The 15,406-nt window shown below is 42.6% G+C and overlaps 2 protein-coding genes across 7 annotated transcripts in view; one reads left to right on the top strand and one right to left on the bottom strand.

The window, feature by feature from the left end:
* The window catches only part of TRIM55 (tripartite motif containing 55), a 53,732-nt gene extending 42,819 nt beyond the window's left edge, over positions 1 to 10,913 (top strand). For 4 of the 5 annotated variants that reach the window (XM_002710445.5, XM_008255584.4, XM_002710444.5 and 1 more), the window contains one exon: positions 8,520 to 10,913. In XM_002710445.5, the coding sequence (XP_002710491.1) occupies positions 8,520 to 8,642 (123 nt within the window). In that variant the 3' untranslated portion in view covers positions 8,643 to 10,913. The remainder of the gene's footprint in view (positions 1 to 8,519) is intronic. The other variant, XM_017341356.3, reaches the window with a different exon arrangement.
* Positions 10,851 to 12,557, bottom strand: CRH (corticotropin releasing hormone). Of its 2 annotated transcripts, XM_008255502.4 has the most exons (2): positions 12,424 to 12,557; positions 10,851 to 11,589 (listed from the first exon to the last, which is right to left on the bottom strand). In XM_008255502.4, exon 2 carries the CDS (start codon positions 11,573 to 11,575, stop codon positions 10,991 to 10,993), a length of 585 nt encoding a protein of 194 aa, XP_008253724.1. In that variant the 5' UTR covers positions 11,576 to 11,589; positions 12,424 to 12,557; the 3' UTR covers positions 10,851 to 10,990.
* Positions 12,558 to 15,406: the final 2,849 nt, after the last annotated feature.

The raw sequence follows: 15,406 nt of genomic DNA on the forward strand, positions 1-15,406 counted from the left end.
AATCCTCATTTCACCTGGGCTGGTGTGACTGGGTCAAAAATCAGTGTGACCTCAACCTTGACTCAGCCCTCATGCCAGATTGGCACAGCTTCACAAACTGAGTCATTTCTGGGCCTCTGCCACTTGCAGGGGTGTGGCTGTACATGACAAATCCTTCAGCTGCATCCCCTGCTGCTGACCAACTGATCTTGCCCTGTCTGACTTCCTCTGCTGGGGTTGCCCCTGAGTCAACACCAGCTGCGCGTTTTTCCTTTTGGGTTTGGGGTCACTATTAACAGCTCTCAGTGCTTTATCTTTAGAGTTTGTTGAGAAAATTCCTCAAACTTTTCTCTCTATAAATTGGATGTAGCAGTACTATCAACCTCCCATCATTATTTTTTTTTAAATCTTTTTTAAAAAGATTTAGTTATTTGATTTGAAAGTCAGGGTTACAGAAAGGGAGAGAGAGGCAAAGGCAAGGAGAGAGAGGGGTCTTCCATCCACTGGTTCACTCCCAAATGGCTGCAAAGGACAGGGCTGGGCCAAGCCAAAGCCAGGAGTCAGGAATTTCATCTGGGTCTCCCACGTGGGCTCAGGGGATCTAGGAGGTCATTTTCTGCTGCTTTCGCAGGCGCATTAGCAAGGAGCTGGATTGGAAGTGGAACAACCAGAATTTGAACCAGATCTACCAGCTATGTCACAGCGCCAGACCCCCTCCCATCATGCTTGAGGTGAACCTGTGTGACCTGTTTGCCTAACATAAGGTCAATAATCCCTGTGTGAGGAATTCACAATTGGATTCTCTGTAATTCAGTTCTATTTTCAGAAAGAGCAAAACCCATACAGACTCTACACAGGGACATTATGTTGTAAAATTCACATGTAACCTGCCCCCAACATGGCCCGGTCAATTCCCATGTTAGAAGCCAGATACCATGTTAGAAGCCAGGGAAACAGAATACACCATACTATCCTCCTCTAGGTTAGGAAAAAGTGATGAGTGAGTTTAATTTCTTCCCCTTTGATGGCCCAGGGGAAATTGTTCTGGTTCCCAACCTTCCCTTAGCAAGAAGCACATAGCTAATGGCAACAAAGCCCCCAAATCAACTCCCTTCCTCCATCCCCTCAATCAGGTGTCCACCTGCAAATCCTCCCAGGAAAAAGTGCTTTTTACTGAGTGTCTTCCTTCTAGAGCTCTTTTAGGGGTCCCCTCTTTTCTTCTTCCTGTAGCATTCATGCAGTGTGTGCTGTTTTCACAGCTCTGTGATTCATCCTTGCTCTGCTCCAAGCAAGAAATAGCTCCATTCCTGTGACATAGATGCCACTGATGACAGAGATGCCTAACAGAGTTCCCCAAGGCTTAGGCCTTTGGCTGTGGGCCAAGGACAATGCCTCAGTTGCTTCTCACTGTTGGCTACTGGGCTGGGTTCTTGGCTATACTTTCCTTCCCAGTCAGGAATCTGTCATGCTCAAGCTATCCAAGGGCCTGAGGTTCAAGAATTCAAAGAAGAGGAGCAGCCCAACACTTGGGTTTGATTTTTCTGAATGCACATTCTGAACACAACCTCAACATGCCTACTCCTGTTTCCAGCACCCGGCATTGATTCTCCCACCCAGCCTAGCAGGTGCAGGATGAGTACTGGGTGATTGCCCGCTCAGCAGCCTCAAGTCTGACTTTAACCTTCCTATAACCATTCCTTTAAGGCCAATGGATTTCACTGTAGATGGGAAAGGGTGCTTTTGAATTGGTCTAGAGAGCTTGGCATTTAACATGTAGTGGTAACCAGACCCTCTGTCAGGTTGAATTTCTGATTGGCGTTCACTGCCGCATTCAGAGATTCAGGAATGGCAGCCTGAATGTGGGAGCCTGGACACAAATTTCCTCAGCGCTTTCAATGCCCTCTCAATTGCCTGTCATCTATCATCCTTCAGGGTAGGGCGTGAGTTTCTAGGCAAAATGTATCTGGCAGCCATGTATATTAAGTGCATTATCATGCATTAATGTCTTAGTTTCCATGTATTTTCTCAGTTTGATTGTCATCACTTGGATAAGCCTGAGAGAACAGAACACAGGATAGGTAAATTTTTAGGGGACAGAATCAAGAGTAGGGAAAGAATGATCATGTGAGGAAGGGCAGATGCTGGCACACACCAAGGAGGCCCTGGGAAGCCTGGCACGTCCTGAGGGCACTGGTTACTGATGAAAGTAAGCTCACCCTTCCACTCTGGGCCAACTGAAAGCAATGATGCCCCTTCTAAATGTGGCTAGCCATATTGGGGGAGAGTCCAGGTTAGGAAAGCACCTGTCTAGTTTTGTTTAATCAGTAGATCATGTAGGGCAAGACCCACTGAAGTAAAAGTGACCATTGGTATTAGCCATCAAGCCAAAGCAAAAACGTGTTAACAGTCTACGCCCAGTTATAGCCACTGTGCTGTATGCCCTGGGATGCATCTGCCTCCAAGTGAACTTTGAGGACCATTTCATACTTTCATTGTCAAAAAGCTTGCCATGAAGCACACTGGCCTTTTAAAAAATTCATCACATTTAGCATAAAAATCAAGCCAAAGACTCCATTGAACACTTGGATTTCTTTTCTTTGACATCTTCTTACTAAGAAACAATCTTCTGTTAAGAGCAACAAGGCTTGTGTGCTGTTAGAAGCTAAGAAATTGACACCAATGAAAAAGCAGACCAAGAAACAGAAAAAATGTCCATAAAACACAAGGCACAGTTTGCTTTCCTCTTAATTCTGCTCTGAACATAGAAAATGTATACATATGACAATAAATGCCAGCAGAAACCAGCCCTGCTGCAGAGGAGACAAAATGGAGTAGTGATGGTGGAAGAGGTTCATGACATTGGGGAGAGCACACTTAGCTCACCTTGCAAGTTCCGTAGTTCCATGTTGATGAATTTCTGTTTTGTCCAGCCTGTAGACCCAACCTTTAGTGTAAAGTTGCCTCTTTTTTAAAAATTATTTGTTTATTTGAAAGTCAAAGCTAGAGAGAGAGAGAGAGAGATCTTCCATCTGCTGGTTCACTCCCTTGATGGCTGTAACAGCCAGGGTTTGGCCAGGCTAAAGCCAGGAGCCAGGAGCTTCATCTGGATCTCCTATGTGGTACAGGGACTCAAGCACTTAGGTCATCCTCTGCTGCTCTTCCCAGGCCTTCAGCAGGAAGTTGGATTGGAAATGGAGCATTCAGGACACAAACTGGCGCCCATATGGGATGCCAGCATCCCATGCAGTGGCTTTACCTGCTATGCTACAATGCTGGCCACAAAGTTACCTGCTTTTTAAAAAAAATTTAACTGTGATTAAAAACTGAAGAATATAAAATGCATCATCATAACCCTTCCTAAATGTACAGTTTAGCACTGCTAAGGACATTTTTCATGCTGCAAAAACTGAAACTCTATATTCTTTAACCAAAACTTCCTCATAGATCCCTCCTCCCCAGTTCCTGGAAACCACCATCCTACTTTCTGTTTCTATGAACTTGACCATTCTAGATACTTAATATAATGTAGCCATTCAGTATCTGTCTTTTTGTGATTGGCTTCTCTCATTTAGTGTAAGGTCTTCAAGGCTTATCCATAATGTAGCACATGCCACATTTTGTATGTACACTTATGTACATGCTACATACCCATTTTTCCATGCATGGACACTTGGATTGTTACTACCACTTGGCTATATTATGAATAATGTTACTGCAAACAAAAATGTACAAATACCTATTTGAATCCCTGCTTTCAATTCTTCTGAGTATACACTCCAAGGCAATGTGTCTACATTATATGGTAACTCTGTTTAATTTTTTAAGGAACCCCCATCCTGTATTCTATAGCAGCTGTACCATTTTACTTTCCCATCAACAGTGCACAAAGATTCCAATTTTTCCACACCCTCACTCCTGATTTTTCACAACCAATTCACATTTTTTTCAAAATATCATTCGACCATCCTGTGAAGGCCCAGTAAACCTAAATCTGTCCTGTGCACAGAGAAAGATAGTTGTCCACAGCCTCTGCCAAAGGTGTGGTCCTTAATCGCCATCAACAGCAAGTGGTTCAGATGGCCTGTCTTGTCAAGGATGATGCCTTTATTTTTTAAAACTTTTATTTAAGAAATATAAATTTCCAAAGTACAGCTTACGGATTACAATGGCTTCTCCCCCCCATAACTTCCCTCCCACCCGCAACTCTCCTATCTCCCACTCCCTCTCCCATTCCATTCACATCAAGATTCATTTTCAATTATCTTTACATACAGAAGATCGATTTAGTATATATTAAGTAAAGATTTCAACAGTCTGCACCCACACAGAAACACAAAGTGTAAAGTACTGTTTCAATACTAGTTATAGCATTAATTCACATTGTACAACACATTAAGGACAGAGATTCTACATGGGGAGTAAGTGCACAGTGACTCCTGTTGTTGACTTAACAATTGACACTCTTGTTTATGGCATCAGTAATCTCCCTAGGCTCTTGTCATGAGTTGCCAAGGCTATGGAAGCCTTTTGAGTTCGCCAGCTCCGATCTTATTTAGACAAGATCATAGTCAAAGTGGAAATTCTCTCCTCCCTTCAGAGAAAGGTACCTCCTTCTTTGATGGCCTGTTCTTTCCACTGGAATCTCACTCACAGAGATCTTTCATTTAGGGTTTTTTTTGTTTTTTGTTTTTTGTTTTTTGTTTTTTGTTTTTTGCCAGAGTGTTTTGGCTTTCCATACCTAAAGTACTCTCATGGGCTCTTCAGCCAAATCCAAATGCCTTAAGGGCTGATTCTGAGGCCAGAGTGCTGTTTAGGACATTTGCCATTCTATGAGTCTGCTCTGGGTGGGGCTACTTCACCTTACCCTGCTCTTCCGTGGATTGAAGCAATACCTTGGTACCATAATCTGATGTTCACTCTTTTCCTCTTAAAGGATGTTAAACAGTAACGGGGGAAAGAAAGCCAAATAAAAATAAAAGATCTTGTGTTCTGAGTGAATCTAGCTCATGAATATTCCAAACTACTGGTCAAGCTCATGTAAGAAAAATAGATTTTCCTCTAAGTAAAGTTATAGCACTCCCTTCTGCCAATTTTTTGGTGGCTTTTGGCCTGTTAGAGTTGAGTCAGAGGGAAAATGTTGACCCCTTATTCCATCTCCCAGTTTTCTTTTCTGACTGAACATCATATTTGTCAAATCAGTAACTCCAGAAGGATAGAGCATGGTGTCAAATGATGGCTTTGCTTGTTCATTTGTTTTTGCACCTGAGGAAAATGTGTAAAGTGTAGCAACAATATGATATCAGCAGTCTAGTTCACCTGATTGTATGTATCAACCTAGATGGTTGAGCATGTAGCTCAAAAGCAGATAGAGGAGATCAGTGCTTTGTTCTGTTTCATACGGCATCAATATTTCCAAGAAACAGCACCTCCTATAATAGGGAACAGTCAACTTTTGGAAAATAATTTGAAGTCTATTGATATTGAGTCTATTTGGAGATGGCTATAGGAAAAACGTCTGCTTTGGTTTGATGGGTTATGGCTACAGAAAGAAGGTCACTCCATCTTTACTTCACTCTTTCTTTGTGAAATAGCCATTCATGGTACAGCTGTTGGGTACAGAAGTTAAGCAACTTTGGAAGCCTTCATCCCATTATTAGAGTGCCTGGATTCAAGTTCCAGCTCCACTTCTGATTCCAGCTTCCTGCTAATGCACACCCATCGATGCAGTAGGAGATGTACCAAGTAGTTGGGTGCCTACTAACCATGTGGGAGATCCAAATGGAGTTCCTGTGTCCTGGCTTTGGCCTGGCCCAGCCCTAGTTGTTGTGGGCATTTGGGGAGTGAACCACCAAATGGAAGATTATCTGACTGTGTGTCTTTCTCTATGAAATAAAAATAAATTAATTGATTTTTAAAAAGAAATAGTTATATATAAAGTTAGGCCGCTTGGAGAAACACAGCAGTCACATGGATGGTCATGATTACAATATGACAAAGGGAATATGAATCATGAAAATAATGCCCAGTTGTGGAAAGACGAAGTTGTAAATTCAATTGTCTTTTCTTACTGGAGGTCATTGCTGTTGAATATAGCTCATCATTATCAGTCTCCTAAATGATTTTGCATGGCAGAGAGGCCTCTTCACTGCTATAAAAAAGAAAGGAGTAAGGAAAAGGGAGAAAGGCAGGGGAAAGAAAGAGAAGTGAGGAAAAAAGGAAGGAAGGAAGGCAGGAAGGAAGGAAGGAAGGGGCGCAATATAAGACAGGCATGGACAAAGTGCTTTATGTGTATTATTTATTGAGTCCTTACAGCAACTTTATGAGGTAGAGTCTCATATATATTTTTACAGAAGAGAAAGCTAGACCAAGGAGGAGGTGTAATCACCTAAAGGTGCTCAGGATAATCTCAACCCTTGGCTCTCTCCCTGGCACTGGCCTTTCTTCTCTGAAAAATTATAATTGTCTATATTCAGAGGAAAATCTAAGAACTGCCTAGAAATGTGAGGATGTAGAACAGTAAACCCAAATTATGCAATCCAAAATTTTGAAGGCTATTGGGTAAAAACAACTAAAATACTTTAAATGGAAGATACACTTCAATCTTTAGTTCAGGGAAGCATTGTATATATTCAGTCCCAAATGGCTGTTAACCACCAGCAGTTTCCATTGGGTTTGTCCTTTGGATATTTCAGAACAGTTGTCATAGAAGTTCCTTCTAGATTAGAATCTACCTTCAAAGAGAAGAGGCCACACAGTGGAGCCTGATGGTCTGTTTGTCCAGGCAGAATTCATTATCTACTCCATACAAAACCATAAGAAAAAAAAGCATTTTACATTCCAATGATATGCCCAGATGACTTGTTTATTTTTTCTCTTTTGGTAATTACTGATAATAAAGTGACTATGGTGATGAAGGGAAGAGTTTGCCATGTATAGGCAAGTGCAGGATTCTGGCAGGGTGCTGTTTATTCCACTTCAGTTTTGAGGACATTCAAATACCTAACCTATTCCAACAGAATCTAGCAGCATTTTTTGTAACACAAACAAAAAATCCCACTCAGTTTTACTTTATACGTCAGCTGTTCCTTCATAGAAAACTAGGCACTTAGTTTCATTCCACTGCAGTTAATATGATTTTTCTGACTTTCTTTAACTTTCTATCAAGAAGCAACACACATATAGACCTGCAGCAACTGTGTGGGGTTTTGATTACTGTTGTGTTGAATCTATAAGTCAATTGAGGGAGATTTGACGTTGTATTTATACTCATGATTCTGATCCTTTAAATTGGGAAGTGTGCTGTTATTTAGCTCTTTAATTTCTCTTAATAGGATTTGATAGTTCCAGTGTACAGATCTTGTGAATTCATAAAGACTTGGGATCATTTTGTTGACTCTGAAACATTATCCTAAAACATAGTTAGGATAGAATCTGATAAGGTGAAGGCCAAGGACTCCTTTTTCTCCCAAAAAACTTTGAGTGACAATGAAACAGTGTAGTTACCAACGTTCTCCTTTGCCTGTGCAGGTGGTTTTCCATTCATTTAGCAGCTTTGTGCATTTACCCAGGGCTTTTTAGCTGAATGCATGTGACTCTTTCATTGCTTTGGAATGAAATTCTAATCTGGTGGTGGTAATTTTACCAATAAAGTCATCAGAATATGTTTGCCTATTTCCCATAGTTCTCCTAGGAAAACTGTGGTTGTTGTGGTATTTTTAAACGGAGAGTTAGAATTAACAAAATCAAGTTGCATTTCAGCAAGACATCTTCATGATTGTCCCTCATCCCATTAAGTCATTATTTTAAAAATTCACAACAACGTAAAGTTGACTAATGAGATTAGGTTCACCAGTTTATTCAAAATAATAACCTGTATCTGTCAAGCATTTATAAAAGATGATTATCTCTTTATAAACTTTGATATTAGATTTGCTTTGATATAAATATTGTTATTAAGTTTCGTTGCCTAGAGAATAAAATCTCTTCATGATTTGTTCAAATCTCAGCCTGCAGTTTTGCAAAAATTACTGTAAGGATAATATATATATTTACATATAAATATGATGAACTTAGAACCTTCTTGCTTTAACAGTGGGGAAATTATATTTATATATCCTGCAACATCATGCAATGTAGTGATGCCCTTTAAATTAAAATTTCTCTTCTTGTATTCGGCAGGCTTTTCTAAACCAAAATTTCTATTAATTTCAAATGACTTTTATCTCAGTAGCTGATGTACAAGTGGACTGAAAAAGCAAACAGTAGAAAAGCCTCAACTCTTTTTCTCAAGAACTTCCTTCCACTGCATGCATTACTCTTGTCCAGTTTTGGATCGTGAGTGTGAACTGCTTTCATGGTTCTTGGTCAGAGCCATGATAACCTGAGCTTGCTTTCCATCCCTAATAATAATTATGTCCCATATTTTATTATATGGCATTATTATTATTATTATTATCCTCTGTTTTCGGAAGGAAAGTACCTGGGCCAACCCCCAAAGGATTAGTTTTTCTTTCTCTGATTCACGTTTTCTCCCGTTGCAGATTGGATTTGAGGCCCCTCCCCTCCAGAGCCAGGCTGCAGCTCCAGGGAGCACGAGTGGAGCTGCTTCAGAGCCAGCTCGCCACGTCTTCTCCTTTTCGTGGCTGAACTCCCTGAATGAATGATGTTCATTCCAACTGCTGCCGCTCCGTCTGCCTGGCTGAGATACACATAGGCAGCAGGTGACTTAGATGAAATTAACATGATGCAGACGATGAATGGGACCTGTAAATGGGATTTCTGCAAAGAAAACAAGCAAAAACTGTTATCCCAGATGACTTACCTAACACATTGAGGGAAAAGAACACTCTGAGAAAATAGCTGCAGTAAACACTGGAGAAAAGAAACTTGATCTTCTGCAAATCTTTTACTGTGTGGGAAACATTATGAAGGGTGTGTAGGTGTGGTACCTGTGTTTGTGTCAGTAACAAGTGGCAAATGTTGAAAAAAGTAGGCACTACACTCTCATCTCTATTAGGCACTAGCTGTTTGGTATTCTATCATAGTAGTTCTTATTTCTTCTTTTCCTCAACAATACAGTGAAATTCAATGCCAATTCAGTAGTGACTGATTTATCAATATATGGGTAAAAGGTAAATCATTGACCAAAGCTATGAAATATTTCGCAAAGTTGTCTTCATTTCCATAGTAGACATCACTGATCATATATCCAGAAATGTCCTTTAAATCTGGGGGTGCTTCAGAAGGCTGAAGCCTTGTGACATTTTTCTAATCTTATTTGTAGATCGCCATTTATCTCTATTCACATATCATGCAGATTCATGAAAAGAACTTCTAGCGGGAGCTCTCTACTTTCTCATATATCCACTGTGACACCAATCTGGTAAACTATAGAACAACTGCATGTATTTAAACATATAGGCACATGAAACACAATTAAATATATATGTAATTTATATTTAAATCATGCTTTATTTGTTGCACCGTAATGCCTCCTTCAGTATACAAATGTGATGACTCTGTACGAACTCTTAAATAAATGCTGTTCTTAAAAATTTAGTCATACTGATTCACGCAGTGTTGCCTATTGTCATATTAGTCTATTTGTCAAGTGTACTTCAAAGGCCTCAGGGAAAGAAGTGTATTCATACTACAAGTTAATTTTGAAGTATTAGACATTCTGTTGCATTTTTTAAGTTAAAACTAAACTACCAAGGCCAAATGCAAAATTAGGTGTGCTGTTTAGAAGTCAGTAAAGACAAGCCATATTCCTAAGAATCAAAGCAATTAGGGTTGGCATAGATATAAACGTGCAAATTAATTCCTGCAGTTGTTAAAATCACAAAATTGTTAATAATAAAATTTTTCCTGAGTGTCATTTTATAGCCACTAAATTTAGTTGTTTTAATGGAGATGCTAACAAGTTTCTCTTATTAAAAGCAGTCACTGGAAAACATCTTTGGTTTTATGGTACCAAAGTCCTAGCATGATAAAGTGATCCATCTCATAGTAAAATAAATAAATAAACAAATGTTATTGTTAACAAAGATTTATTTTATTTATTTAAAAATAATTTTTTAAAAAAGCAGTATTTTGCCTGTCAAGTTTGGAGGAATGCCTGCCTCAACCAGCCTTTCTCTTTTTCTCTCATCTGTCCCCACTCTCCACAGCTATTTCACATCTTATAATTAATCAGAGTTAACTATTATTTCCATCACGATTGATCTTCCATTTATGGAATTACCAAGTTTCAGAGCTAAAGCAACTTTTCCAGTTGTTGACGTCAACTTCAGAGGAGTCATCTCAGGAGTAGAGATGAGCCCAAGCAATTGCAGGTCTGTGTGAGCTTCTGACATAAATTTGTTTATGTTTTTAGAGGGAAATAAAATGCAGGAAGTTTGGACTTTTTTTTTTGTTGTGCTGAAGAAAAACTGGAGGAAACTAGGAGCTGAGGGCATTTCCGTGTGTGAGCATTGAAGAGGAAAAATAAAGTCACAGCAACCTTTGCAGCTTTTATTAAAAATATAAATATTCCACATTCTCTTACACAACCAAGTGACCAAGGATTGGAAAGACGTTTTATTACTGAAACGTTTACAAGAGAAAGTCGACTCAAAGAGCTTACAGGCTTCGTCTTACCCACCCACTCAGGAGCTGCCTTTCTGCTTGGCTCCAACCACAAAAAGAACAATTGGGTGATTTCTATCTATCTGCTGCTTGGAAACCTTTCTTCCCTCTCGGGTCTGCATTCTCTTTAAAACACCACTACAAAGACAGCTGGAAATGGAAACCAGAAGGAATCAGTACAAATAAACATTGTGTTTGTAACTGCACGTGAATACATTTTGTGCATGCTAATTAAGGGGTATAGACTCTCTCCCTGTACATCTTCTATGTTTCAAGCTATATAAAAATAAACAAATGATATCAGAGCAGCGCTATGGTACAGAATACTTTTTTAAATTATTTTGTGTGCTAAATGCAGAGACTCTTTTTGGCCAAACGCGCCGTTTCATTTCCCAATAATCTCCATCAGTTTCCTGTTGCTGTGGGCTTGCTGCGCTAACTGCTCGGCCCTGGCCATTTCCAGGACTTCCCGCAGAAGGTGGAAGGTGAGATCCAGGGAGATGGGGGGCTCCTCGGACCGCCTCTCCCTCTCCGGTGCCTCCTGGTGGCCGCCGAGGGCGCTCTCGGCGCCGCGCTCCGAGGGGCCAGCGCGGCTGTCGAGCGAGCGCCCGGACAGCGGCAGCTGCTGCAGCAACACGCGGAAAAAGTTGGCGGCTGCCTGGTCTGGCAAGGGGCGGCCGCCGCTGCCCGCGCCGGCGAGGGGCGAGGAAGCGGGCGAGAGCGCGGCCACCGGGCTCCTGCCGAGGTTCCCCAGGCGGAGGAAGTATTCCTCTCCCATGCGGAGCAGGATGGGCCGAGGCTGCGGCTGCTGGGGCTGCGAGGGCGGCGGCTGCGGCTGGAAGAAATCCAAGGGCTGGGGGGCCTGCGGGACGCCAGGAACCGGCCCCCGGCGGAGGAGGGCCCTGCAGGGCGGGCAGGGCAGGAGGGCCACCAGCAGGACGCCCGCCGATACGAGCAGCGGCAGCCGCATGTTAGGAGCGCTCGCTGCAGCAGAGGCGGGCGGAGGGCGCAGAAGAGCAGGGAAGAGGAAAAGAAAGAGTTGGTCAGAGTTTAGCTCTGCTGGGAGATGCCCTCGCCTGTCTTCCCGCGGGACACCCCCGCACGTGCCAGGCCCCGGCCTCAGGGAGTGGGCGGGCGCTGTCCACGGTGCTGAAGCTGCCCTTCGAGGACCTCCGGGGTTGGAGTAATGGAAAGGGGGACTCCCCCGGGGGCTCGCCCCAGAGCCCATCCCTGGCCAGGCAGCGAGCCTTAACATTTGAGATTCCAAAGAGACGGTGGTGCCTGAGTTCTCTTCCCAACGACCCCCGTGGCCCCCGCCCCAGCCTAGAACAGGGCAGCACATTGAAGACCTCACCCGCTCTGACCCCCCCCCCCACTTCCAAGGTATTTCATCATTTTCCTCCGAATTTCCTCCCCTCCTCCTCCTCTTTCTGCTCTACCTCCTCCTTCTCCTCCTCTTCCTCTTCCTCTTCCTCCCCTCTCCATCCCAGTCCTTGGTTCCTTCTCTCGGGGGTCGGGATTGATGGCAGGGACGGGGGCGGGGGGAGCTCTTTTTTACAGCAAGGGAAGAGTAACTGGCAATTCTGGTAACGGTGAGCAGCCGTCTAAGTTTGCTTTACCACTTCTCAGCCGCTATGGGAATCTGAAGGTGCAGTCAGCGCACACAAGCACACATACTCGCACAGCACACGCGCGCACACACACACGCGCCAGCCCGCCAACCCGCCCGCCGATACAGGGCAGCCAGCCCCGAGGCTTGCACCGCGGCGGCTCCGGCAGCGCAAAGTTGGCGGCGCGCTCCGTCCAGGCGCTCCCTACCTTCCCCGGCGCTGCGCAGGTGAGAGGGACGCTGCCGCCTCTCTGCAGAGGGACGTCGCTGGGGTTGGTTCTGGAGGTTTTCTTCCCTTCTCTTTTCTGTCGCCTCTCTGTTTTTCTTTTCTCCTCTTTCTCTTCCGTCTCTCAGTGGACTTGGGTTCTGGGTTTCTCCACAGCAGAGGCTGGAGTGGGGTTTTATAGCATCGACCCTCTTCAGAAAGCACGCAGCATTTGCCTAATAAGCTGACGCTCTCTTGACAGCTCGATTGCGTGCTGCCTCTGCTCCTGCATAAATCATAGGGCCCTGCCAAGGAGCGAGGGACAGAGTTTTTGCTATTTCAACACTGAATCTCACATCCAATTATATCAACAGATATTTATCGCCTCCTTGGTGACGTCAACGAGCCCTAAAATGGAAGGGTTTCTTGTGACTTGTCCATTGATAAAAATTCTTGAATGAAATTTCCCAAGTGTGAAAACGTACTGACCTCTTACTATGGAAGGCCAAACTGAGGGGTCAGGAAATAGACAGCAAACGGGAAGGGAGACTGGAAGGGAAAGAGGGAAGGAAGGGAGGTCTACCGAGGTGGTTTTGCCTGGAAAGCAACACCCAGCTAGAGAGAGTGGGTGTGGATCCCCTGGCCCTCTCCCTTCTAACCCTGACTAGTTGTCCCAGACAACACCTCAGTATCTGAAAATACCTCTTCACTGGAGACAGAGCCCCACCATCTTTCTGCCTGGAGGAGAATGAGGAACCAGGAAATATGGGGGACATCCAGTTTCTAAGCTTCTATCTGCTTTCTTCTCCTAAGAGCAGACAATAGAATTAAAAATCCACAGAGGCAAGACCCATCAGGCTATTGAGAGGCAGCTCAGGGTTTCAAAAATGATGACAAGAGCTAATCTCAGGATAAAAGGACACATACCTGCATTAGTTAGAGGTGCAGTAACACATTTGCATTCTCACATTGTCACTGATCCCCTTTGTTTTTCCTCTCCGAAACTAAAATTAATTGTGAGAGATGCCTGGGTTAAACAATTTTTATTTGCCTTTCTCAATGCAAACTCAATGAGAGAGGCACCCATTTTACCATCCTATTCTGTTGGAAAAGACTTAAACTGCATGATAGCAAGCCTGCATTCATCAGTTTTGCTTTTCCATTAATGAATATTGAGTCTGTGAGAAGATAATCTCATTTATGTTACTTCCAACTACCATCAGCATCCTTGATAGATTTCCCATCAGGAGCATCCATGTTGTTATTTTTTTGTCCTTGATTTTTCCAAATTCAAATGTGCTTCACATAAGTCTGATGACTTAATGCTCTTTGGCACCACTACAGAATGGAATGCTAGGCCTATAAAAACCACGCCCAAAAATACTATCGTATAGGTGGGAGGCAGGTGCCTCTAATTCTGTATTTCAAAGCATAATTCCAAACCCATATGCCTGTGATTCAATTCAGCTTCCACATAACCACCAGAGCTGTTTACTGGAAATGTCCTGTTTCTCATTTCTGTTGCCTCTCCTGCTTCCTTTGTAGTGAATGTGACACAGAGGCAATGAGTATTTCAACTCCTACTTTGGACAACAGCTCTTAGAAACAAAAAGAATGTAGGGAGAAAAATGCTGTTTCCAGAGAAGTCAGTCCATAGGTGGATCACTGCACAATGGAATGTACTGTTGACATAGAACAGAGAAGGAAATGTGTCAAAAGTTGTGAGTTGTTGCTAAAAGGGCATGATTATGGAGAATGAGCCTCCGGAGGAAAGCTTTGTTTTGTACTGGTAAGGAGGTGCACAGGACCTTGCTTTCTGTTACTGAGGACTTCTCTTAAAAAGCTGAAATGAATCTCAACATTTTTCCTGGCTTTCCTTTATGGCCCCTTCTCTGTCTTCATTGGTAGATTTCAGTTTGGATGTCAACCTGGGGGTGGAAATTTGGCTTGGAAAGGGAAGTTGCAGGCAAATGGACTCAGAAGAGGAACTAGGAAAGGAATGGACTGTGAGCTTTGCTGGTGAGGCCTGGGAGTTGTCTGCAGAGAATCACAACAAGTTTTAGGCTCTGACCATTCCAATGTTCCTTCAGCTCTCTCTCCCACTGGGCCATCTGGGGAGTGTTGTTTTAGTCTCGCTCCCTCATCACCACTGAGTTCTTTTTGTGAAGTTTTCCTGGAGAATAAATAGTACAGCACTATAATTTACCCCAAGTTAGATTTTATTAAATCATCAAGCATTCACGTTACTAACATCTTAAAGAGACCACTTGGTTTAACTAAGAACTGGAAAGGTTTAGTGACTTATCTAAAAATCACTCAGTTAGTGATAAAGTCAGAATTAGAACTCAGTTCATATTATTTATATAATAAATATATATAATTCATTTTCCAGCAGAAGGACATGAACAATTTGAAGTGAGAAGGTGAATTTAGATAAAGCAATGTATTCATATCTCCTTATTTTGGTAAAACTCCCAAGGCATGATAACAGAGATTCTCTCTGCATTCTGACACTCCTGGATTCTGATATTAAATCTCTGTGTGCATGTACTGTAATTTACCTTTCAGCCAAATTGGGTAATTATGACATGATGTTTTTCACATGCATTGCCAATTTAAAATGCATTCATTTGATTTCCCTCCTTATGTGACCAGTGGAATAAAGTGATCTTTGATAAAGTATAGAAGGTGAGAGTTCTCAATCATGACACAGGTGTGTGACTAGTGAAATGACATAATGAAGAAAACATATATGTACAGTAAATTAAACATCTGAGTCCATAAAAATCACCATGAACACATCTAATATTTTTTTTAATTTTTATTTATCTACTTGAAAGGCAGATTTTAGAGAGGCAGAGGCAGAGAGAGAGAGAGGAGAGAGAGAGAGAGGTCTTCTGTCTGCTGGTTCACTCCTCAAATGGTCACAATGACCAGAGCTGGGCTGATCTGAAGCCAGAAGCCTGGAGCTTTTCTCGGGTCTCCCA

The sequence above is a fragment of the Oryctolagus cuniculus genome, chromosome 6 (genome assembly GCF_964237555.1).
Source record: "Oryctolagus cuniculus chromosome 6, mOryCun1.1, whole genome shotgun sequence".
Taxonomy (NCBI): Eukaryota; Metazoa; Chordata; class Mammalia; order Lagomorpha; family Leporidae; genus Oryctolagus; species Oryctolagus cuniculus.

What these genes read in the sequence shown, in the direction of transcription:
- CRH (XM_008255502.4), bottom strand. Translation starts at nt 11,575, where the DNA reads ATGCGGCTGCCGCTGCTCGTATCGGCGGGCGTCCTGCTGGTGGCCCTC.